At 35.5% G+C, this 26,726-nt stretch overlaps 2 protein-coding genes across 3 annotated transcripts in view; both read left to right on the top strand.

The window, feature by feature from the left end:
• sh3kbp1 (SH3-domain kinase binding protein 1) overlaps positions 1 to 16,200 on the top strand; it is a 62,686-nt gene extending 46,486 nt beyond the window's left edge. The window contains exons 8-19 of one of the 2 annotated variants that reach the window (XM_030123530.1): positions 189 to 270; positions 2,042 to 2,136; positions 2,307 to 2,408; positions 2,495 to 2,546; positions 3,148 to 3,219; positions 6,380 to 6,518; positions 6,648 to 6,718; positions 7,818 to 7,924; positions 9,523 to 9,663; positions 10,938 to 11,152; positions 11,586 to 11,649; positions 15,057 to 16,200. In XM_030123530.1, coding sequence (XP_029979390.1) covers positions 189 to 270; positions 2,042 to 2,136; positions 2,307 to 2,408; positions 2,495 to 2,546; positions 3,148 to 3,219; positions 6,380 to 6,518; positions 6,648 to 6,718; positions 7,818 to 7,924; positions 9,523 to 9,663; positions 10,938 to 11,152; positions 11,586 to 11,649; positions 15,057 to 15,095 — 1,179 coding nt within the window. In that variant the 3' untranslated portion in view covers positions 15,096 to 16,200. The remainder of the gene's footprint in view (positions 1 to 188; positions 271 to 2,041; positions 2,137 to 2,306; positions 2,409 to 2,494; positions 2,547 to 3,147; positions 3,220 to 6,379; positions 6,519 to 6,647; positions 6,719 to 7,817; positions 7,925 to 9,522; positions 9,664 to 10,937; positions 11,153 to 11,585; positions 11,650 to 15,056) is intronic. The other variant, XM_030123531.1, reaches the window with a different exon arrangement.
• A 6,860-nt stretch (positions 16,201 to 23,060) lies between these two features.
• The window catches only part of map3k15 (mitogen-activated protein kinase kinase kinase 15), a 71,210-nt gene continuing 67,544 nt past the window's right edge, over positions 23,061 to 26,726 (top strand). Inside the window, exon 1 of the mRNA XM_030123529.1 lies at positions 23,061 to 23,730. Coding sequence (XP_029979389.1) covers positions 23,415 to 23,730 — 316 coding nt within the window. The 5' untranslated portion in view covers positions 23,061 to 23,414. The remainder of the gene's footprint in view (positions 23,731 to 26,726) is intronic.

Raw genomic sequence — 26,726 nt, 5'->3', positions numbered from 1 at the left:
ACACTTCTGTACATCCTGCTACTTTCTTGAGAGACACTTGAAAGTCAGTGTGGGAAATTTAGACAGTCCGGAAGTGAATCAGCCTGACCACCAAGTAGATGTGCGCTACGACATCTGCAGCAGGTGTCAGATTAAACTTACATGTGTACCTGAAAATAAAAGCTTGCTTCTATCTGTTTGTCACTCAGGCCGGCGAGGGGAAAGCAGCAGCAGCAGTAGCAAGTGTGGTCCCCGAAACCATGAAGACTGAACCTGACAGCAAAGCAAAAGGTGACAAGTTACTGAGGAAAACTGCAGAAACCTGTGCATGCTTTGCACCCAGTGTTTTCCAGAGCATGCCACAGTCTGTAGCTCACTTCCTATTGCTCATGTAGAAGGTTTCCGTTCATTCTAATGTTGTTTATTCGGGCATTGTAGTGTTGCTTGTATTGAAAACGCTTCCTTATAGAAATATTTGACATCTAAGAACTGATTGATTGAGGAAAGTATTTGCATTGTGCAGAAGTTACATCAAAAACTAATGCTACATCCACACTGCAGGTTGATTTTTTTTTACTGAAATCACACACATAATACCACAGACTCATGTGGAAACCGTCTACCGTCCTGAATGATAGATATGTGCAGAAGGACGGAAGTTTATTTTTAGTGTAGTATTTTATTTTTTAATGTAGGACTTTCTTTTATCTGTAGCAGTTTAAGATTCCATTGAATGAAACGTGCTTTATAAATGCAATTGACTATTTTTACCCCGCCCCCTGAAGGGAAGGCAAGGGGTATTGTTTTTGGTTCAGTTTGTTTGTTAACATTCTAGCATCAAAACTGTTGGCTGAATTCATACCAGATTGGGTTCATAGATTGCCAGTAACCCAGAGTAGATGTGGTTACATTTTGGGAAAAGTAGGTCAAAGTTCAAATTTTTAAATCTTTTTTTTTCCCATTTACTTATAATGGCCGAAATTTCAAATATCTATAAAAACATAAATTTTGTTTCAATTTACTTCAAACTTAGCACATATATAGAGGCAACTGATATGCTGACATCAGCACTTGCATAGACATGATGACATCAACTGGATCGATGCCAAAATAAGCTGCAATACGTGTGAGGGGTGGGGTTTGTTGTGCCTGGAACCGCTTGTTAATGTAGCGTTTTATTTTTTAATGTGGGACTTTCTTTTCTCTATTGCACTTTGAGATTCCGTTGCATAAAAAGTTCTTTATTAATGCATATAAATCTTGCTGGGTCCCGCCTCCTCCAGCGCAGAATTATAATATTTGTTGCATTTCACTGAGCCTGATCACATGCACACCAATACTTCGATCATTATCCGATTTCTTTAGTTATCAGATTAATCAAGTGATCATATAAACAGGATAATCTGATATGTTTTTATCGGATAAATAACCTGATCATAAGAAATAGGATTAACACACCTGGATTTGTCCCCAATACTCCAATGTCTTCTTGCATGTATACAGGTTAATTGGATTTATTTCATTCTTTTACATCTTCGCATGTGTAAATGCAATTAAAATCGTAGGGGATGGTAGTTATGTAGTCAAACATGAGTGGAAGACAATAAGAGGAAGTTTAGCCTACCATCGCTCTGTACGTTAGTCGTCCGAAAGAAATCCGATAAAGGACTGGAGCATCTAAACCAGGGTTTTTTAATTATCACATTTCTTAAGTGCATGTAAATGTGTCGATCTGATTATTACAATTATCCAATTACTCCCAGTTATCTGAGTTTTATGGTCATAGAAACAGGTTCATTGACATAAAAGAAAGAAGATGAAAGAAATAAAATGCGATATGACCATTCAGACTGAAGTCACATTGCAAAACATCCCATGCATATTCGATTTAGGACCACATATAAAATTAATTTATTCAAAAAAATCTGGTTTGTCATTAAAAAAAAAATCTGATGTGGGTCATATACGGGCAAAAAGTCAGATTTGGGCCACAGTGTGAACACACATTGACAGAAAATCTGCATTTCATCTTTTATTCTTATTATTCTGTGTTTTTCTGCAGGGAAGGAACAGTGTAAAGTCCTTTTCCCATATGAAGCACAAAATGAAGATGAGCTGTCAATCAAAGAGGGGGAGATCATCAACATCATCACCAAGGTAACCAGTGTACAGTCGACTCCACCCATCTCCAGGTGTGTGGTGTCTGCTCTAATGCTCCATCATCTGGTCAGCTGGATTTGTTTGTGGAAAAGAACACATTTGCTTACACTCATATTAATGCTCTTAGAGGGAATATAAAGTGCAGTTTGTTGTTACATTTCGTCCAGGACTGTGCAGATGCAGGCTGGTGGATGGGGGAGATCGGAGGGAGGCAAGGTGTCTTCCCAGATAACTTTGTGAAGCTGCTAGTTCCTGAAGTGGAGAAGGAGGTAAATGTGACTGAAGGATGAACAGATAAAAGCCTCCGTTACAGCGGAGATGACGGACGTTCATGAAAGGGTGTTTGTGTTTTCAGAGACCAAAGAAACCGCCTCCTCCCAGTGCACCTTCTGCCAAACATGCCCCAGGTAACAACCCCTCCTCTCCTCAAATCTCCCCCTCTTTCCTCGTCTCCTCATCTTTCTCCTACTTTTGTTTCCTCCTTGTTTCTCCTGATTTTTCCTCATTTCTCTTCCTATTTTCTCTCCTCTCGTTGTTTCTCCTCACATCTCCTCCTCTCTCTTTGTTTCTCCTCTTCTCCATTCTCATCTCCTCATTTCTCCACTCCTTGTTTCTCCTCCTTTCTCCTCTTTTTTTCTTGTTTCTCCACATTTGTCCTCTTTTCTCCTCTTCTCGTATCTCCTTCTTTCTCCCTGTTTCTTCTCATTTCTCCTCGTTTCTCCTCACATCTCCTCCTCTCTCTTTGTTTCTCCTCTCATTTCTTCACTGCTTGTTTCTTTCTCCTCTCCTCATTTCTCCTCCTTTGTCTTTGTTTCTCCTCTCCTCTCCTTGTTTCACCTCTCCTCGTTTCTCCTCTCCTCTCCTTGTTTCACCTCTCCTCGTTTCTCCTCTCCTCTCCTTGTTTCACCTCTCCTCTCCTCTCTGGTATTCTTGATAGAAAGAGAGAAACTGACAAAAAAAAATCCAACACAAAACAAAAAACAGAAACTTGTGACCTTTGACCTGTAGAGAAAAAGCCAGAGGTCAAGAAGGTTCCTCCTGAGCGACCTGAGCATCTTCCTCAGAGAGACCAGGATCGAGGTAAAGCCGTCTTAGCCCACTTTGGCCCTGCTCGACCCTCTTTGGCCTGCTTTGACTCGCTTCAGCCTGCAGCTTCCCTCAACTTTGCACTGATCTGTTCAGATGAAAACTAGCATACTAATAATAATACTCAGATTTTTTAGTCAGAGATTCAGGTCAAAACAAATGGGGCCAAATGTATATTATGTCAGGTGCGGATGTTGGATGAGGTAAAAGACACGCGAGAAATCATTTGCAGCATGTTTCATAGCAGGAAGTTAATGGGCACGGTGGTTTTACTCTGAACATCCAGTCTCACAGCTGCAACTTCCAGTTATCTCAGCTGTGATCATAGGCTTCTAATCATAGCTCAGAACATATCATAAGGAAGTGCAACATGTCTGAAAACGCAACACCTTCAAAAGCCACATAAGTGAGAGCTGGCGAATACAGTATTTAACTGCAAATTGACTTAACCCTATAATGCCAAACGTATCATATTTGATACATGAGTTTTGAAGCCCTCTACATGATCAGTGTGATATTTTTTTCCTTGAAAAACCATATGTATACAATTAGATACATGTAATACACAGATAATCCACCGGGGGGAGGAATTTGTTCATCAGAGGCCTTTCCAGTGATACTGCAAGACTGTCATTAATGAAGAAGGAGGCAGAACTTTGACCATTTTAAAAAGGAATTACCAATTTGTTAGACATGTTTGTGTTATATTATGTTTTTGTTTGTTCAAAAATAATATTTGAGCACTGAGACCCGACAAAATTGGAACTCACACATGGAAATTTTTCTTTGGGTTGTTCAGAAGGACCAATAAAGGCTCCAGTTTCAAAGAACTGGAATTTTCTGTCAATGATTTAATGGTTCAGGCTTTACAGGGTCAAGATTTGTTTTACATTTTGGAAGACAATCATAATAAAATAAATCAGTTTACACTAAAAGGAAACTGTGAAGGTTTGTTTGTTTACTCACCTTTTGGAAACTCATTTAAAATTACACTGTCTTATAATCTTCACGTGCTGCATCAGCTGATAGTTTACATTATAGCTCTGTTAGCTAACAGCCACAGTAAAACCACAAAACACCTTCTGTACGATTTGTGTTGTCAATAACTGCACTAAAGATCTTTATTATTATTATTATTATTATTGTTATTATTATTATTATTATTTTAACCTTTATTTAACCAGGAAAAAGCTCACTGAGATTAAAAATCTCTTTTTCAAGAGGGTCCTGGCCGAGACAGCAGCAGCAGTTGCACAAAATAGAACTCACAGCCATACATCCACACTAAAAATATACATAAAACACAATAGAAGTCCATTTTAAAACCATACATAAAAAACACTAAAATAAGATCATACATGTAAAACACCACCGTTATTTTAAAAGGTACAACAATGTCGGAACTGTCACAGTTTAATCTGAACTGTGGATCAACAAACGGCAACTTAGCAAAGATAATAACATCCCATAATAACTTCATACCATCATAAACCTCAGAATCAAACACACGTGTGTAGAAAAATCACTGCCATTTCAGCATCATTGTTAAAGGGTTAAATAAAGCTGTTTTTGTTAAATCTGAAAAAAATCAATCTCTTAATGGGAGTTTTTCTCTACTGGAAATAACAAAAGACGTTGCTTAAAATGTCCTTGAAACAGAAAAAGGGAAGTCTTTTGCAGTTCTCTGATTAGTTTACCCCAAACACAGGACTCTAAACTAACGAAACAAACTCTGCCACCACTTTCCTCCTAATCCTCCTAATCCTCTTTGTTCCGTGTAGCTCTCCAACTTCTGTGCTTGTCGTTATATTTTTCCTGTCCGTCCTCACAGCCCTCGGCGTCTTCAGACCTTTCTTTGTCCTCTTTTTTTTTTTTAATACTCTGTCAACCTGCTTTAATCCGTCAGAGGCAGATTTAGTTTGTTGTCTCGCCACAGCTCTCGCCTCCTGATGCACTTTCTGACTCTCCCATGATCGTCATTAGTTTGTTCTTTTTCATATTTTAGTTGATTCATTTATTGTTAATTTACTGTATTATTTTGTTCTTTTTTGTCCATAGTTTTTTTTATGAATTGTTTTCTTCATTTATTAGTTAGTTTTCTTGATTATTCTGTTCTTTTTGTTTCACTGTCTTTATTTATTTTTACAAATTTTCCTTGTTATTTTGTGCAGTTTGTTCATTTTTAATTTTTTTGTCCGGTTCCCAAATTATTTTATTCATGTTCTGGATTAATGTGATCATTTTTGTTCATTACTGTAATTTACATTTTTTACAATTTTTATTTAATTTTTTTTCTCCAGTTGTTAGTTGTAATATTTTCTTCATTTTTATCTATTGCCTGAATCATTTTCTTTTATATATGTTCATATATATTCATATTTTCTTCTTCTTCTATTTATTAGTTAGTTTTCTTGATTATTCTGTTCTTTTTGCTTTTCTTTCGTGTCACTTTCTTTATTTTTGTTAATTTTCCAGGTTATTTTGTGCCGTTTGTTCATGTTCTAGACATTTTTTGTCCAGTTTCTTAATTATTTTATTCATATTCTTTATTAATTTGATCATTTTTGTTCATTACCGTGATTTTTTTTTAATTTTACTTTTTTTATCGTCTTTTAAAAATTGTATTATTTTGTTAATTTTTGTTCATTGCCTGTTAGTTGCCTTGTTCATTGTTTTATGAATTTTCTTTCCATTTGTTCTTTTCATTTTTCATTAATTTCTTTGATCATTTTGTTCATTTTCCTTCATTTTTTTTAAAATTACTTTGTTAAATCTTATTCATTTTCTTGATTTTTTTTGTTCATTTCCACTCATTTTCTCTATTTTGTTAATTTTTGTTCCTTCCTTGCTCTTTTTTTTATGTCCTTGAATATTATGTTATTTTTATTGATTTTCTTGATTATTTTTGCTCCTTTTTTGCTCATTATCTTGACTATTTTTTCCTTTTGTATTAATTTTCCTGATTATTTTTTCCATTTTGTCAATTTATTCCATATTTTGACGTACACTTCTACTTTCCCGTCCTCTAATTATGCTCATCTGTCTGCACGTGTGTGAATGTGTTGGTGTATGTGTTGTATATTCTCTTCTTTATCTGTGTTTATGTTTTATGGGTCTTATTTTGTTTTGCGTTTTTGTGCGTGTGTGCATGCAGGTGAAGAGTTGAAGGTTGGAGACATCCCCAAGCCCTCCCTCCCGTCTGTCCTCCCCAAGAAACCCCTCCCCCCAAAGACAACCAACTCCTTCTCGTCCTCCCAACCCCCACGGCGTCCTGAGAGACCGCCCACTCTCACGTCAGTACATAGTCACACTCACATCCAATCAGAAAAAAAAACAAAAAAAAAAAAAAAACAGCTGACAACCACAAGGAAACATCACTGAGCGTGTCCAGCCTAACGTTGTTGTATGGTTTACCTGCTCAGGTGTGAAAGCCCCAAGTCTGAGGGCAGGGCTTCAACCCCAGACTCTGCCCCTGACAGGTCACATGACACTGGTGAGTTCACCTGAAGGGAGCATCGGCCAATCAGATCAGGAAGCTTCTCTCTCTATCTAAACACCAGTGTTACACTTTAGTTTTTGTTTCTCTGTTTCTGGTTTTTCATAAACTTAAAAATGGGTCCTGGAACATGTTATTGGGTCGCCCGTTTGTTTATTATTTTGTATGTTTTATTTTCTTAATTTTTGCAAATTTTCCTGATTGTTTTCTTAATTTCCTTATATATTTTCAATTTTTTTTGCTCGTTTCCTTGATTATTTTGTTCATTTTTGTTCAATTTTGTGAGTGTTTGATTTTTTTTGCTCCTTTTCTGGAATATTTCATTCATTTTTATTCATTGTCCTCATTATTTTCTTCATTTTCTTGATTTTTTCCCATGTATTTTCATTATGTTGAGTACTTTGATTATTTCTTTTATTTTCTCGATTCATTTATGTTCATCTTGTTTTTGTTTATGTTATTTTGTCAGTTTCCTTGAATTTTTTCTTTTTTTTTCATAATCATGAATATTTTGTTAATTTTGTTTCATTGTCTTCATTTTTTTCATTTATTCATTTCTTTGATGATTTTGTTCATTTTTGTTCAGTATCTTGATTATTTGTCATTTTCTTGATTTTTTTTCTCACTTTTAGTGAATTCCCTTCATTATTTTTTTTTTCATTTTCTTAAATATGTTATCCATTTTTATTTATTGTCTTGATAATTTTGCTAATTTTCTAGATTATTTTTTCCTATTTATTGGTTATTATGTATTTTTATTTAGTTATTTCATTATTTTATAAATTTTTGCTGATGTAATATTAATTTTAACTTACACTGTCTCTCACAACATTAAACCAATATGAACAAAACATCAGATGAAGTTTAATCTTCATTATGTTATCTTTTACATTTAAAGAAATATGAAACTCCTATGATATATTCATCGATCCTCATTGGAAAATGGAGAAGTTATTGCAGTTCATGGTGAATTTTTCAACAGCTGGGGTCCAGGGAGACGCCACATTTGTCGTTTACATATGTGAACCACTGCTGTATTTCATCTTTCAACTGACTTGCGTGAAAATTTGTGTCTTGTGTGTGTGTTTTCGTTTAGAGGTGGACCTGGATGCGGTTGTGTCTTCAACAGAGAAACTGAGTCATCCGACGGCTTCGCGGCCAAGAATCACAGACCGCCGGCCTCGCTCACAGATCATCACACCTGTGAGTGTATTTATATTCTGTCCACAAGAACGGGAAGTTCCACATGTGAGACGCAACAGCCCGACATCCAGTACACGTCGACTCTGATCCATCATATCTATGCAGCCCATACAGTCTGAGGAAAATCTGCAATATGTGATAACATTGTTCTATATTACAATGAAAATAAACAAATACTGAGATGTTTCTATTAGTTATGCGATCTCAAGTCTTATAGATGCAATGTTAACATACACTGAATGAAAGCATGAAGTTACTGCAAGCAAGTTTATTTGCCAATGAATATATGAGACAAAGGACATTAATATAAACAAGTGGTGCCAGGCACAACAAACCCCGCCCCTCGCATGTCTTGTAGCTGATTTTGGCATTGATCCAGCTGATGTCATCATGTCTGTGCATGTGGTGACGTCAGCATATTAATTGCCTCTATATATGTAGCAAGTTTGAAGTAAAGTGAAACAAAATTGATGTTTTATAGACATTTGAGATATCACGCATTATAAGTAAATGAGGGGAAAAAAAGTTTTAAAAAATTCATTCAAAAAATGTGAACTTCTACCTACTTTCCCCAAATTGTCACCCCATCTATTCTGGGTCACTGGCAATCTATAAACCTAATTTGGTTTGAATTCAACCAATAGTTTTGCTGCTAGAGTGTTAACAAACAAAGAAACAAACAAACAAAAAAAAAAACAGACCAAAAACAATCAGTAATAATAAGACAAATAAAAAATGTACTATTGAATTCCTCTAGCTATTCTCTTTTTTATGTTTTGCAAATCTCATAAACTCATAATTTATTTAGAAGACAGAAAACATGTCAAAAATCTTTATGTTTTGGAGTCATCGTCAAAATGTGCTCATTTTCTTCCAAATATTTGACACTTTTTTGATTTTGTCATTTTTTTTCAATGCTCGTGATGAATGTCCATTTTTAATCATTAAAAAAAAAATTAAGTTACATTGAGGCAATTTTCTTTCTTTCCTCTACAACTTTGCAAACTCCGATTAGATCATATTCACATGCTGCATTTAAATAAAATGATGTTTCTTTTTGCATTTGAGACAGATTTTTATCAGGTCTTTATCACATATGTACATATTGCAGTTACAATCACAATAAAATGTATTAGTCAGCAATTAAATGTCATTTTAAAGTCATATTCTAGGGCATCTATACAAAAACTATACTGGTTATTATCACTTACACATCCCATATATGTCTGCGTCCTAATGTGTAAACTTAAATGTTGGAATTAACTGTAACTGATATATACATTTTTCAATTATATTTCTTTTTTTTAATCTGTGTTTAGTTGTAATAGTCCCCTATCTGTTTGTATTGCCTCTAGCAGGTTAGTAATTGTTATAGATTTTCTGAACTTTCCTTGTCAGTAATAATTTGTTCACGTACAGTAGATTTTTAAGTGTTTATGACAGGTTTATACTAATATATAAAGATCCCATTTTATAAATAGAAGTCATAAAACCTGTAGCAGTATGGAATTGGTCAATGTCATTTATTTAAGAGTTTATTTCAGTGTTCGTAAACTCTGAATAACCAGTTTTCTCTGCCTCTTTCCTCTCTGTCGCAGTCGTCTCTGTCCACCACCGACCTGCTGGACTCCTCTGCAGCTGAGGACAGGAAGGACAAGGACAGAAGCAAGGATGAGTCGGAGCCTGTGGCGCCTAGAACTGTAGACGTTGCCCTGAGAAAAGGAGTTCCCACCATCCATGTAAGTCACCTTCACAGCACAGGACTTGCAATAGCTATTGTTGTCCAGCAGGGGGAGCAATATTGTTGATTTTCATAGAAGTTGATGACCTGAGTTAACCCTCCAGGGTCTGTGATTATGCAGTATCAGACTATTTAGTGTTTTCAAAGCACTGTAACAAAAAAAGTGCAGATTCGAAGTTTTTGTTTGACATTGATAGACTATGTAAAACCTGAGAAAGCTATTCAGTTCTACCTTTATATGTTCGTATTTGCCACATATGTACTTTTTCAAGATCCACAATAGTTCATTGAGCATGTTCGTGGTATTTATTGAAATAAATAAATGCAGATTTTTGGGACCAATATGTTAACAAAGTAGGTGTAAAAAATAATAGTAATCAGAATATGTAGGTGAAAAAAAATCTAAAAAAAAAAAAACAGTGGCAACAGTGCTGTGATGGCAGCAACAATAGCATTAACAATGATGACTTTATATTTAGATAAATTGTACTTGTCATCTCGTTTAGTTATTATCAAGTATTTATTTATTTACTGTTTAACTTTTTTTATTATTACCCCCGTTTTCCTCCTTTTTTCTCTCTCTCTCTTTCTTTTTCCTTTCTGTTCTTCTCCCCCAATTATGATGACTTCATGTAAATATTCTATATTATTACACATAAGTTTCCTTGTCACTTGGTGTTGCTTAAATGAAGGTTATGGAGAAAAAAAAACAAAAAAATGAACAGATCATGTAGGTGAAACATGGTTATAGTAAGCATTTTTAATGTGGTGGTCAGACCCCTAAGGGTTAAAAATACTGGTTTGTTATTTGACACAGCCATACTTGTTAAAAACACTTGTTAAATAATTATACACTGCAAAAAATCTAAATCTTAACAAGTGTATTTTTCCCATTTCTTGTCAAAATATCTCATCACATTTAAAAAAAAATCTTGAATTAAGCCCAAAAAAAAATCTGCCAATGGAACAAGTGAAAATTATCTTGGTAAGATTTCTTTCAAATAAGATTGTCAAGATCTATTGTCTAAAAATAAGTTCTTATATCACACTGAAAAGTTACTCTTAAGGTGATTATGTCTTATTTTAAGTGTGATGAGATATTTTGACTAGAAATGAAGAAAATGCACTTGCTAAGATTTAGATTTTTTCCAGTGTAGCATTATTATACCAAGAAGCATGTGTAGTCATTTACATTTTCTTTCAACACTGACCCCTGAACTGAAAATCCATTGAGTCCTTTATATTTGAAGTCATTTTTGGGTGTTTTCGTAGGTACCCGAGAGTAAAGCACCGCTGCCTGCCAAACCCTCAGTCCTGACCCCACCGAACACCACCGGCCATCGACCCTCATCCCCATCTTCCTCCTCGGGTCTTAGCCCCTCCCCCGAGCTTCGGCATTCACCTCTGACCCCGCCCACGCTGGAGGAACTCAGGAACCAGCTGCGTGACCTGAGAGCTTCCGTAGAACTGCTGAAGAGCCAACACAGGTATGAGCATCCATCACATGGGTATAATATAAAAAAGTTACTAGACCATCAAAAGGCATCAAAAACAATGGTTATGCAATCAAGTACCTACTCCTGTGTGTATCATGTGACTAAAATAGACAGAAAAGAAATCATGGAATGCCCAAAAGCATTGTTTTTATCATAGCTATTGATGTAAGAACTGAAGTGATTTTGGTTATTATCAAGAAAACCATGGAAAATGGATAGATATAAGCTCTGAAATTAAACTATTATGAGCTATTTTTGTTGTTATCATTATATTTGTCCAAACAAATGTACCTTTAGTTGTACCAAGCATAACAGTGAACAAGAAATTGAGGAAAACAAGGGTGGTCTAATAAGTTTTTCAGTGACTGTACATATATGTATATGGAAAAATAGATACGATTTTATGTGCGTTTATGAATTTCAGGCAGGAGATGAAGCAGTTGTCCAGCAGCCTGGATGAGGAGAAGAAGATACGTATTAGTTTACAGGTGAGATTCAATATTTTATTCAGGTTTGTGGTTTAGCACTGCAAAAATCAAAATCTTACCAAGTGTATTTTTCTCATTTCTAGTCAAAATATCTCATCACACTTAAACTAAGACATAATCACCTAAAGAGGAACTTTTCAGTGAGATATAAGAACTTATTTTTTGACAATAGATCTTGGAAATCTTACCAAGATAATTTTCACTTGTTCTATTAGCAGATTTTTTTTTTGCTTAATTCAAGATTTTTTTTGCTTAGTTCAAGCAAAAATCGACCAATGGAACAAGTGAAAATGATCTCGGTAAGATTTCTTGAAATAAGATTTTCAAGATCTGTTGTCTAAAAATGAGTTCTTATATCTCATTGAAAAGTTACTCTTCAGGTGATTATGTCTTATTTTAAGTGTGATGAGATATTTTGACTAGAAATGAGAAAAATACACTTGGTAGGATTTTGATTTTTTCTAATGTGGATTAACAAACAGCAGCTTAGCAAAGATAATACCGTCCCATAATAACTTCATATCTTCATAAGAACCATAATCAAACTCATCTGTGTAGAAGAAATGTCCCCATTTCTGCCTTAAATGTCATTCTTTTCAATAAGAGCTGGAGAAAACAACAACAGTGATTCTACATTTTATCACTGAGTCACTTTCTTTGACTTTAAAAGTTGTTTCTTCATGGTTCTCATCCCATCTGGTCACTTTCTGACACTAACCTAAAAAGTCCTGTGGAGTTTGTTGCTTCAATCTAACACATTTATACACATAATACTCTTACACACTGTAATAACAAAATATAGAACATTTTCTGAATAAGTGAAAATCTAATTATAGAAGAATGCATAAAATAAGATATTATTCTGTATTACCTATTTGTAATTAATTAATACAGACTATCATGATTGGGAAATATTATCACATTTATTACCTCCGCCAAGGAGGTTATGTTTTTGCCAGGGTTTGTTTGTTTGTCTGTTTGTTTGTTTGTCTGTCCGTTAGTGTGCAACATAACTCAAAAAGTTATGGACAGATTTTGATGAAATTTTCAGGGTTTGTTGGAAATGGGATAAGGAAGAAATGATTAAATTTTGGTGGTGATCGGGGGTGGGGGGGCCCACGGGGGGGGCCCAGACCAGAAAATTTCATCAAAATCTGTCCATAACTTTTTGAGTTATGTTGCACACTAACGGACAGACAAACAAACAAACAGACAGACAAACAAACCCTGGCAAAAACATAACCTCCTTGGCATGGGGGGGCCCACGGGGGGGGCCACTGATCAGCCTTGGCGGAGGTCTGCGCTCTCCGAGTGCTTCTAGTTAATGATTGTATTTGTAGTAAATAATGAAAGTGCATATAAATATTATAGTTCATATTAAAAAAGGTTGATTATGCAAAAGTGATTGTGTGCGAGGTGACTGAAAAAAATGTATGTGAATGGTTTGTATGGATGCTTTGTGTTATTGTAAAAATATATAGAAAACAGTGTGTTAAAGCAAATGAAGCGGAATTAATTTAATTATCGGTTTGCAAAAAGGGGTGGGAGTCTATAAGTTATACTTCTTCCCACACTGTAAGACTAGATAAGTTTAGTTTACTTAAAAATTTGAGGAAACCGGTTGCCTTAAAAAATTTGAGTAATGAGTAATGAAACCTTGAGTGTATTAAACCTAAATGCTTGATTTGAATGGAATTGCTATTTTAAGTACAACGCACTAAATGCCAAGTTAATTTAACTTAATATTTGTTGCGATGTCAATTCCTTTGTATAATCATTAGACTTAATATCATCGGTTCATTGCACTCATTTTCTAGTTGATTAAAATTAAAGTCTTTAGCAATATAAACTGCCTTATAAAATTACTCAACTTGGTATGTTGTAGTGTGGATGAAAGTGAGGTAGGAAGTTAACTCTGTAATTTGCCAGTACAGGAAGTGTTTTCATTGCAACAAGGCGTAGAGATTTGCTTACCCAAGAACACGAAAAGATGAACAGGAAATCCACTGTTCTTCCTCTGGCTCTGACTCATGGTGCAGCTGTACAAAAATACAAAAACAAACACAAAAAGGCCAATAAACACTGCCATACACACATTCAGTCCAAATTAACACTAACACCACAACCCCACTGAACCCCTGCACAGAAAAATAACACATTTTCAACAACATGCCCAATACCCACAATGCAATGCACAGATAAAAAGGTGTGGTCATGACTAAAACTTAGTGATTTAAATCCATTCAACTTACACTTTTTCATACTTTCAACTATGTCTACAAATTAGTAGAATATACTGAACATTTTATAGTCATGTAATAAAACTTAAATCATTCAAGTACATTGTAATTAAAGCATTTTAGTAAATACAAAGTCCGGGCTTACAGTGCACTCCTTTTCATGCGCCGAAAAATTTTGTTTGGCCGTGTTGTACACTGTAAGCCCGGAATTTGTATTTACTAAAATGTTTTAATTACAATGCACTTAAATGATTTAAGTTTTATGATGTTACTATAAAATGTTCAGTATATTCTACTAATTTGTAGACATAGTTGAAAGTACGAAAAAGTGTAAGTTGAATGGAATTAAATCACTAAGTTTTAATCATGACAACACCTTTTTATCTTCGCATTGCATTGTGGGTATTGGGCATGTTGTTGAAAATGTGTTATTTTTCTGTGCAGGGATTCAGCGGGGTTGTGGTGTTACTGTGAATTTTGATTTAATGTGTGTATGGCAGTGTTTATTGGCCTTTTTGTGTTTGTTTTTGTATTTTTGGAGAGCTGCACCATGAGTCAGAGCCAGAGGAAGAACAATGGTTTTACTGTTCATCTGAAAATGTTGTACAATGAAAATCTTAATGTCTTATCAAATTAAAAACACCTCCTGTACTGTCAAATGGCAATGAGCTAACGTCCATCCATGCTACAATATATTGAGTTGAATAATTGCATAACTATTTTGGTCAGAAATAGGATTTTGAGTTTCATTATCTTAAAAAACCTTTTAATCAATGATAACTTAATCTGGCTGCAATTGAGAAAAGTAGTCAATGTAACCTAAAATGCTGAGTTGAATGGTTGGATAGTGGGGTGGATTCTACAACAGATTTAAAGTACAAATAACTTGTCTTTTAGTGTTTTCTACTTAATAGTTTAAGTTCAATACTTTTAGCATTAAAGTTGAACGTACTTAAACCAACTGATTAGTCGATCATTACTCAAATCATTTAAGTGCAATCACTTGCCTCAAATTTTTTGAGTAAACTCTACTTATCCGGGCTTACAGTGTATGGTTCTTTGTTATCTGATTCTATGTGCTCGAAATAAAAAAAAAACTAACATTGTAATTGAATCTACTAAACAGAATGTCCTGACAGTACGTCTTTTTTTTTTTTTCCGTTCCAGATGGAAGTAGAGCACATAAAGAAGAACCTGTCGAAATGAAACCTAAAGCATCCTCATCTGCCCGTTTGATCGCCACATCAGATGCCAGCGTTCGACCACACTCTCACCGCTGGCCGAGACATTTCAGCCAAATCGACGTCTGTGCCAAATGATCACGACGACCCCCTTTCAGAAACTATACATCCCCGCCTTATCCTGCGTTTACTTCTGTGTTTTACTTTTGAGTTTTAAGAGGCTTCTCTGTTACGTTTACTGCTGTTTAGTCAGAGCTCGCTGTGCCACCGGTACCGACCTCAGCATGTCGCTGTGTGTTGCCACGGTTACAGAACGACAACACAGAGCCGCCGCCGCCGCCACTGACCTCACTGGTACTTTATCCTTTCAGAGCGTGAGGGGAAACCGGGAACTCGGCCCGGTTTCAGAAGACCTCTGTGCTGTTCTGTGTCCACTCTGCGGCCTTCGCCTCTTATCTCTGTGTGTGAAAGAAAAGAGTGTGAGAGTTTTTCAGTTTCCATCCGTCAAGGGGGGGTGGGGGGTCCGGTGTGAGTTTCAGATTAGAGATTAGATTTTGAAGCACATTGTCGCATTATAGTTCCATTTTTTGACACACTGAGCTTGATGTTTCTATGGTACACTGCAGGCGGGTGATTCCAAGCATCAGCCATTTGCAGCAACACTGGTGTTCAGACACATTTCTACAGCGTTTTTCTTGATACATTTTTAATTAGCAGTCAAATATGTCAACTCTTGGGAGGTACAATAAGCACATGAGTTTAAATAAACTAACCAACGTGACAAGTACTAATACTGTAGGTGCTATTTAAAGGAATAGTTTGACATTTTGTGATATATATACTTGTCCTGAGTTGACCTTCGAGGGTTATAGGGCGTCAAACTCAAGGTCACATGCACGTTAAATGTCCCAGACCTGTAAAATCTATATCAAAATACTAGAAGGTCTCAGAGCATCTGTGTGTGTATTTGCACAGTTCAGAGAAATTGAGATGTTTTTAAGTTCACTTCAATTATATTTGTAGAGACTCTGCACGGAGAAGAACTGGACCTGGAGTCAAACCCAAGACTAGGATTTGTATTTGATTTTTTTTAGTTAGATAATGAGTATGGATGGACATTTTTATTACTTTTTTAAATTTTTCTTTACATTTATCCTTTTATATGTGATTTATCACCATTTATTACAATATTATCCTCTGTATTTTGATTTTTTAAAATGAAAATCATGTATATTTGTGATCATTCTTTACTTTTTTATTATTATTATTGTTGCTTTAGTTTGGCTGGGGAGCACGTGTTAACCCTTAAATACCAAAACCGTCTATGTTTAATGTTTAACGACTTTAGGACCACTAATCATGTCAATGCACCAACATTATTTGTCTGCAGTGGCATCAGATATGACCCATTTAGTTGTGAATGTGGAAGAACCGTCATCTTCTACAACACTGATTCACCAGTAAAACCATGTAATTCAACAAATAACAGTGACTGTAGATTGGTTTATGCTATATTTTGTTGGAAAAAGTCAATTTTTCTTTTTTTTTTTTAATTTTCTGATATATAACCTTTAAATTCACTCTGAGCTTTTATGAACATCTGTGGTTGGTGAATTAAATATAGAAAAATAACAGATTTTCACTAAAAATGCAAAATGCAGGGGATGATGTTATAATAAATGGTGCTAAATCTATTAGGAAAGGTTAAATGCAGAGAAAAATTAATTTAGAGGTGACCACAAAAATGTCTTTAAAGCTTAAGTTATAAGTTACAAACACAACAAAAATGAACAAATAAGCATATTTTACAAACTATCAAACTATTTCTTCAATAAAACTCCAAACTGCCTCTTGACATTTGACTGCATATTAAACACTTATTTGACCGAACACATCTGAGATAGTAAAAATATACATAAAAAAAAAAAGAATGCCTTTTTTTCTTTAGCACTTTTACACATCTGAAAAAAGAACAAAAAAACAAAAAACACATCTGTGCTGGTCACGTCTCCGCCCCCAAACATCACCCGTATCCATGTCCATCTGCCTGTCTCTGGTGCAGTTTTTTGGCAGTAGCATTAGGTGAGATTTTACATTTTGGGGACAGGGTTTATGGAATGTAGTCAGTGAAAAGTTCTGGAAGGAAAACTGAGATAAAAAAAAAATCTGCGAGTGCATGCGTGAGTGTGTGAAGAGCATGTACGGCTGTTTGCCAACCCTTCCTAATATGTACGTGCACAGAATCTATGGCAACCTGTCACTGTGGCCTTCCTGTTTCTGACTCCACTTATCCTTTTCTTTCTTTCTTTCTTTCTTTCTTTCTTTCTTTCTTTCTTTCTTTCTTTCTTTCTTTCTTTCTTCCTTTCTTCCTTTCTTTCTTTCTTTCTTTCTTTTCTTTTTTTTTTATGACAACAAGAAAACTGCTACAAATGAGGCTACAAGATGTTTTCTTGAGTTGGTCCTTTCTCTCCAGGATAGTGAAATATATAAATATATATATATATACTTTTATATTTCAGTGTAATAAAGATGCTATTATGTACTGTATGTGCGTTTCCTTTTATTGTTTTTTTAACATTCTTTGCAGTGACTATTTCATTCAGTTTACCTTTTTACTGTTACTGTAAGTACTTAGTATTATCTGTTTCTTTGGAAAATGAGCACAGTCTTACTTAACTAAAGGTCTGCGTGAACAAAAGAAGAAGTAAAACTCCCAGTTTGGTCATAACTGCAGCTGAAACTACCCACAAGTCCTGCAACATCATCAATATTTTTATGGAATGTGAAACGCGACAAGATTCGACAAGACATTTCTGCTGAATATATAGTTTGCGGGTAGTTGCTGGATTTCGGGTGTCGCCGGCCAGGATGAATCACCTAAATGTAAGGATGCAGAGCTTTAGAAGAGTTATATATGGAGGTAAAATAAACAGGCGAACAAGAAGAAAACTACAGATATCAGCTGGAAATCCTTAAGTGACATTTCTTAAACATCACTTGGAAGTTGCAGATTTACTGTAAAAGCCCCGGGATGTTTGTTAACTTGGACAGGAGTGAATGAAAGATGTACAAACTGTTCTGAAAGTTACATGACATAGTCTAGGCCAGGGGTCAGCAGCTTTTACAATGACCCAAAAGAGGGAAAAAAAGTGTCTGGAACAACAAAAAATGTCTATTCCCCAAGAGATTTATAGTTATTTTTGCAACTAAAAATATGTAATAACTATGCAAAGCAGTTGATTTTGCAAAAGATTTGAAGTAAAAAAGTTCATTAATCATTACTTTTTTTTTTTTTTAAGACAACCACTTTTCTCAATTTTTTAAAGCAAACTCAACTAATCTGGGCTTACAATGCAGAAGGTTTACATACAGTACTTGCAGGGTTGAAATGAGCTTATTTATTTATTTATTTATTTACCATTCAAGTTTCTTCACAAAGACTTCATCATCACTGTAGTTTCAGGGGACACTTAAAATTCAATCTTGACTGGGAAATAATAACATAATAAACTATAAATAGTAAAAAAAAAAAAAAAAAATCCACATTTTTCTCTCTATTTATAAACTATCCTTTCACAAAAAAATGTGAATAATCTAAACAACGATGAACAACCTGAGAATTAAGTGCAATTTTAACAATGTTACACCTGTTATTAAATATTTAATGTCTTTGGAGATTAATTATAATCTGTAAATTGTAAAGTACATGTGTTAATTGTTAAAATTGCACATTTACTGAAATAAATTGAGTTTACACCTACAATGACAGAAAAATCTTGAAAAATAACTTAATTCTTACATTTGCTGCTTTTATTTTTGACAAAAGCATATAGGAAGATACTAGAGGAGCACATCTACTGTAGACCTGAATATCCAAATAACCTGTGTGAGATTTAGACAGTGGAGTGTAAACCTGACCTTTGACCTCTGTCTGTTATATTGATAAACTCCATCTGGCTGTAAATCCAGTATTATGACATAAACAAAAATGTGAATAATTTAAACAACAATGAACAACCTGAGAAATAAGGACAATTTTTTAACAATATTATGCCTGTTACTAAATATTTAATGCCTTTGTAGATCCACTGTGATCTGTAAGTTGTAATGTACATGTGTAAATGAGAAACTGAGGCATCATATTGTTAAAATTGCACTTTTACTGAAATAAATTGACTTTGATACCCCTACTTTACACCTAAAAATGTTGAAAAATATATATATATATATATATATATATATATATATATATATATATATATATATATATATATATATATATATATATATATATTTTTTTTTTTTTTTTTTTTTTTTTACATTTGTTGCTTTTATTTTTGACAAGACCCTCTAGGAAGACTAAAGAACCACATCTAGGCCTGAATATCCAAATAAAAAAAATAAATAATGACTTTTGACCTCTGTCTGTTGTGTTGATAAACTGCATCTGGCTGTAAATCCAGTATTATGACATAAATAAAAAAGTGAATAATCAGAACAAACTCAGAAATAAGTGCAATTTTAAGAATATTATGCCTGTTACTGAATATTTAATGCTTTTGTAGATCCACTATAATCTGCAAGCTGTAATATACATGTGTAAGTTGTTAAAATTGCACTTTTACTGAAATAAAATGAGTCTGAGCCCCTTGCTTTACACCTACACTGACAGAAAAATATTGAAAATAACTGTTATTTCTAACATTTGTTGCTTTTCTTTTTGACAAAAGCATATAGGAAGATACTAGAGGAGCACATCTAGGCCTGAATATCCAAAAAACCTGTGTGAGATTTAGACAGTGGAGTGTAAACCTGACCTTTGACCTCTGTGTGTTGTATTAATAAACTGCATCTGGCTGTAAATCCAGTATTATGACATAATCAAAAAATGGCAATAATCTAAACAACCTGAGAAATCAGTGCAATTTTAAGAATATTATGCCTGTTACTAAATATTTAATGCCTTTGTAGATCCACTATGATCTGTACGTTGTAATGTACATGTTTAAATTGTTACAATTGCACTTTTACTGAAATAAAATGAGTCTGAGCCCCCTGCTTTACACCTACACTGACAGAAAAATATTGAAAATAACTGTTATTTCTAACATTTGTTGCTTTTATTTTTGTCAGAAGCATATAGGAAGATACTAGAGGAGCACATCTAGGCCTGAATATCTAAATAACCTGTGTGAGATTTAGACAGTGGAGTTTAAACCTGACCTTTGACCTCTGTCTGTTGTATTAATAAACTGCCTCTGGCTGTAAATCCAGTAGATCCACTATGACCTGTAAGTTGTAATGTACATGTGTAAATGAGAAACTGAGGCATAATATTGTTAAAATTGCACTTTTACTGAAATACACTGACTTTGACACCCCTGCTTTACACCTAAAAATGTGGAAAAATATTTCTTTTTTTTTTTTTTTTTTAACATTTGTTGCTTTTATTTTTGACAAGATCCTGTAGAAAGACTAAAGAACCACATCTAGGCCTGAATATCCAAATAAAAAAAATAAACTAGAAGCACTCGGAGAGCGCAGACCTCCGCCAAGGCTGATCAGTGGCCCCCCCTGTGGGCCCCCCCCACGCCAAGGAGGTTATGTTTTTGCCAGGGTTTGTTTGTTTGTTTGTTTGTTTGTTTGTTTGTCTGTCTGTTTGTCTGTCCGTTAGTGTGCAACATAACTCAAAAAGTTATGGACAGATTTTGATGAAATTTTCAGGGTTTGTTGGAAATGGGCCCCCCCGTGGGCCCCCCCACCCCCGATCACCACCAAAATTTAATCATTTCTTCCTTATCCCATTTCCAACAAACCCTGAAAATTTCATCCAAATCTGTCCATAACTTTTTGAGTTATGTTGCACACTAACGGACAGACAAACAAACAAACAAACTAGAAGCACTCGGAGAGCGCAGACCTCCGCCAAGGCTGATCAGTGGCCCCCCCCGTGGGCCCCCCCACGCCAAGGAGGTTATGTTTTTGCCAGGGTTTGTTTGTCTGTCTGTCTGTTTGTTTGTTTGTTTGTCTGTCCGTTAGTGTGGAACATAACTCAAAAAGTTATGGACAGATTTTGATGAAATTTTCTGGTCTGCCCCCCCCCCCCCCCCCGTGGGCCCCCCCACCCCCGATCACCACCAAAATTTAATCATTTCTTCCTTATCCCATTTCCAACAAACCCTGAAAATTTCATCCAAATCTGTCCATAACTTTTTGAGTTATGTTGCACACTAACGGATAGACAAACAAACAAACAAACAAACAAACCCTGGCAAAAACATAACCTCCTTGGCGGAGGTAATAATGACCTTTGACCTTTGTCTGTTGTGTTGATAAACTGCATCTGGCTGTAAATCCAGTAGATCCACTATGACCTGTAAGTTGTAATGTACATGTGTAAATGAGAAACTGAAGCTTAAAATTGTTAAAATTGTACTTTTACTGAAATAAATTGAGTTTGACACCTCTGCTTTAGACAATGACAGAAAAATATTGAAAATAACTGTTATTTCTAACATTTGTTGCTTTTATTTTTGACAAAAGCATATTGGAAGATACTAGAGGACCACATCTAGACCTGAATATCCAAATAACCAGTGTGAGATTTAGACAGTGGAGTGTGAACCTGACCTTTGACCTTTTGTCTGTTGTATTAATAAACTGCATCTGGCTGTAAATCCAGTAGATCCACTATGACCTGTAAGTTGTAATGTACATGTGTAAATGAGAAAGTGAGGCATAATATTGTTAAAATCGCACTTTTACTGAAATAAACTGACTTTGATACCCCTGCTTTACACCTAAAAATGTTGAAAAATATTTCTTTTTTTTTTTTCCCACATTTGTTGCTTTTATTTTTGACAAGATCCTGGAGAAAGACTAAAGAACCACATCTAGGCCTGAATATCCAAATAAAAATAAATAAATAATGACCTTTGACCTTTGTCTGTTGTGTTGATAAACTGCATCTGGGTGTAAATCCAGTATTACTGAGATAAACTGAGTTTACACCTACAATGACAGAAATATCTTGAAAAATAACTTAATTCTTACATTTGTTGCTTTTATTTTTGACAAAAGCATATAGGAAGATACTAGAGGACCACATCTAGACCTGAATATCCAAATAACCTGTGTGAGATTTAGACAGTGGAGTGTAAACCTGACCTTTGACCTCTGTCTGTTGTATTAATAAACTGCATCTGGCTGTAAATCCAGTAGATCCACTATGACCTGTAAGTTGTAATGTACATATGTAAATGAGAAAGTGAGGCATAATATTGTTAAAATTGCACTTTTACTGAAAAAAAAAACTGTCTTTGATACCCCTGCTTTACACCTAAAAATGTTGAAAAATATTTATTTTTCTTTTTTCCCCCCACATTTGTTGCTTTTATCTTTGACAAGATCCTGGAGAAAGACTAAAGAACCACATCTAGGCCTGAATATCCAAATAAAAAAAAGTAAATAATGACCTTTGACCTCTGTCTGTTGTGTTGATAAACTGCATCTGGCTGTAAATCCAGTAGATCCACTATGACCTGTAAGTTGTAATGTACATGTGTAAATGAGAAACTGAGGCTTAAAATTGTTAAAATTGTACTTTTACACCTAAAAATGTTGAATTTTTTTTTTTTTTTTTTTTTTTTTTTTTTTTACATTTGTTACTTTTATTTTTGACAAGATCCTGGAGAACGACTAAAGAACCACATCTAGGCCTGAATATCCAAATAAAAAATAAATAAATAATGACCTTTGACCTCTGTCTGTTGTGTTGATAAACTGCATCTGGCTGTAAATCCACTATTATGAGCTTTATGAACCTGCTTATATGCATAATGTAGATTAATTATTGACAAAACCCACGACCAGAGATGGACAGGAGTGTAAAAAGAGTAAGTCTGCCACCCTGGCAGTCCCAGTAGAGGACGCAGATCAGAGGGACAGGCTGTTTTCTATTTCCAGACGCAGATAAAGTTTCAGACTGGACCGAAGGCGTCGTGCGTAAAACGGTTTTCATCCACGGAAGAACCCAGGAGCGCGCAGACCTGCATGTCCTTCCTTCTCTCCAGGAACTAGTCGGATCCAGTCTGGGTGAAGCGGACTTTTTGGTGCGAGATAATTGGAGGCTGATGTGGGTTAATGATGCGGAAATGCGGGTGGACAAACTCGGACGCGCTCGTCTCCGTGGAGTCCAGGTGCTGGACGAGTGAGCGAGAGGAGGACTAGACGGAGGAGAAGACACCGACCAGGGCACAGAGGGAGGGAGAGAGAGAGAGAGAGGAGGACAGAAAGGGAAAGGAAGGAGGTAAAGGTAGTGTTTTTGTAGGTTTTTTTTTAAATCATGGAGTCGGTGCAGAACTCGCAGGTCGTGGACATGGTCGGGGAACACCCGGTCGGAGCGTGCGCCCTAGAGCGAGACCGAGACCGGGATAGGGTGGACGTGTCCAGCCCCTGTCCGCCGACCAAGCAGAGGTCCCTAAGGGTGGTGTACGTCCTGAATGACGGGATGAAGTCGGTGATGGCCAGCAGTCCGGAGTCTGGGGCGCTCCAGTGTCTGCAGAGAGCCTGTGACGCAGAGAGCGCACTGCTGACCACGGTGACGTTTGGAAGACTGGACTTTGGAGAAACATCTGTCCTGGATAGTTTCTACGATGCAGGTGTGTGACTATGAGTGTGGGTGTGGGTGTTGGAAATCTCCCAGGTGGATTGGTTAACCCTTACATGCATACTGGTCACTACAGTGGACAGTTCTTCTCCAGCTGTTCTCTTGTTACCTCCGCCAAGGAGGTTATGTTTTTGCCAGGGTTTGTTTGTTTGTTTGTTTGTTTGTTTGTTTGTTTGTCCGTTAGTGTGCAACATAACTCAAAAAGTTATGGACAGATTTGGATGGAATTTTCAGGGTTTGTTGGAAATGGGATAAGGAAGAAATGATTAAATTTTGGTGGTGATCGGGGGTGGGGGGGCCCACGGGGGGGGGGGCGCAGACCAGAAAATTTCATCAAAATCTGTCCATAACTTTTTGAGTTATGTTGCACACTAACGGACAGACAAACAAACAAACAAACAAACAAACAAACAAACAAACAGACAAACAAACAAACCCTGGCAAAAACATAACCTCCTTGGCGTGGGGGGGCCCGCGGGGGGGGGCCACTGATCAGCCTTGGCGGAGGTCTGCGCTCTCCGAGTGCTTCTAGTACATTCATGGGTTTGGTTGTTTTAGTTCCATATCAGCCAACACAGTGGACACTTATGCATATGTAACTTTGCTGTTCTTGATAAACCTGATCTGCAGTAACATGTTTGAGAGTAAATTAATTGTTATTAGACTGTAATTATCATTTTTTCTTTAACAAAATGTTTTTTTTTGTATATTATCTCCATGAAGTGAGTAATAACTAGTATTAGAGTATGTTTAAATATGAGAAAACATCAGATTAGCTGTATTAAAAGTGTTTATATTTCATAGTTTTCTCTGTATATCAGTAAATACATGTTTCTTTGCTTCAAAAATTAACCCTTTCATGCGTAGTGGTCACTACAGTGGACAGTTATTCTCTAGCTGTTCTCTTATATATTTGTGTGTTTTGTTGTTTTAGTTTCAGCCAACACAGTGGACACTCATGCATCATCCCATATACTGACATTCCTGTAACTTTCCTTTCTTTTAACTAAATCAATTACTAATTGTTATTAGACTGTAATTAACAGAGTTTTTTTTTTTTTTTTGCATATTATCTGAGTGAGTAATAACTAGTATTATAGTATGTTCAAATGTGAGAAAACATCAGATTAGCAATATTAACCTCCTGAGACCCAGGAAAGTGAAATTTTTTGCTTTTTTCCATTAAACAATTGTCTTGATTGGAAACTACATAATACAACAGTTTTTTTTCCCTTTTGTTTGGTTTTTTTTTTTCATTTTTAAAAAATTATTTTTATTTATTTATTTTTTTTAATGGGATGTCCTCAGGGCCAGAGTAACACTTCATTGTACCCTGGGCAACAATACTCAAGGGCCCCATCATCACAACCCCAGGATCCCTGTAATCTGGCAAAATACAGAATAAGTTCCAGGAATATATGTAAATATACCCCATACTTCAATATCTAACTATCATCAAATGCATTTTGATGTACAAATGTGTAAATGCTCGTAGAACTACAAGTGCACCACTATAGCCTCTTGTCAAGGCCACTCACTTGCATATGATGATATGAAAACAAAACACATGAGCATCAGTATAATCTAAAATTGATCCACTACATTAGAAAGAGAGGGAAGTGTCCTCCATTTTCAGAAAAAAATAAATAAGAAACCATTTCCAAAGTATCCAGTATTTATTTAAGAACACTTTTTGCGGACAGTTTCATTTATAAACCAAAGATAACCAGATATTTTCGTTATGCCCGAGCTACCCAGGGCCCTTCAGAGGTCGTGGGCCCCTGGGCAATTGCCCAGTTGCCCATATGGTTAATCCGGGCTTGGATGTCCTTTACAACGGACAGCATTTTTTTTAAGTAAAACTGTCAAACTTTTGTCCCCTACAGAGGACAAAAATGTATTGCTGGGTCTCAGGAGGTTAAAAATGCTTTTATTTAATAGTTTTCACACAGTATGTCTGTAAATACATGTTTCTGAGCTTCAAAAATTAAACAAACGGTGTCCAGCTGAGTGGACATTTTTGTAACTCCATGAAAAATAGGTTCATAAAAAACAAACAAAAAATCAAAAACCAAAAAACAGAAAAATCAATGACATTGTTTTTTTCATGCCTAAAGAAGAATAAAAACACTCAGGAAAAAAATCTTGATTAAGGTTCTCATAATTCGTGCATGAAAGGGTTAAACGCATCGTATCCATTTGAGTGGACATTTTTGCAGCTCCATGAAAAATAGGTTCATAAAAAGCTGTCAATTGCATTTTTTTCATGCCTAAAAAGGAATAAAAACAGGGGGGAAAATCATGATTAAGGTTTGTCATAATTCATGCATGAAAGGGTTAAAGTGTAATTAAAAGTTCCTGATTGCAGCCATCCACATCCTCCTGAGAGCTGAGATTCACTAAAACATTTAACCCAAAAGGACCCAGTGTGACATTTGTGTCAGTTCCCAAATACAGTTTTTCTCTACACTGTAAAAATGACCGTAGAATTAACCCCAAAAAGTAGTAAAATTGCAACATAAAAGAACTGTAAGTGACAATACAATGCAAAGTTCTTTATTTGAAAAGATTTTTGTGTTAACGACTGAATCAAATATAGCTGTAGTTCTTACAGGAAGAGTATGTGAACAAAACCAGATTTGTGTGTAGAAATGATGTATTTCTATTGTTTTTAGAAAATAAAACTGTCAATTGAAGTACAATGTGGTGCCGTTTAAACTGCAAGACCATAATGTTGAAATAATGGCCTATTTGCTTTATATATAAGTCATAAAAAAGTAAACAGACGGTACTAGAGGACCACATCTAGGCCTGAATATCCAAATAACCTGTGTGAGATTTAGACAGTGGAGTGTAAACCTGACCTTTGACCTTTTGTCTGTTGTATTAATAAACTGCATCTGGCTGTAAATCCAGTAGCTCCACTATGAGCTGTAAGTTGTAATGTACATGTTTAAATGAGAAACTGAGGCTTAAAATTGTTAAAAT

This window comes from Sphaeramia orbicularis, chromosome 20 (genome assembly GCF_902148855.1).
Source record: "Sphaeramia orbicularis chromosome 20, fSphaOr1.1, whole genome shotgun sequence".
NCBI classification, from domain to species: Eukaryota; Metazoa; Chordata; class Actinopteri; order Kurtiformes; family Apogonidae; genus Sphaeramia; species Sphaeramia orbicularis.
This window is presented reverse-complemented; position numbering and strand designations above follow the sequence as displayed.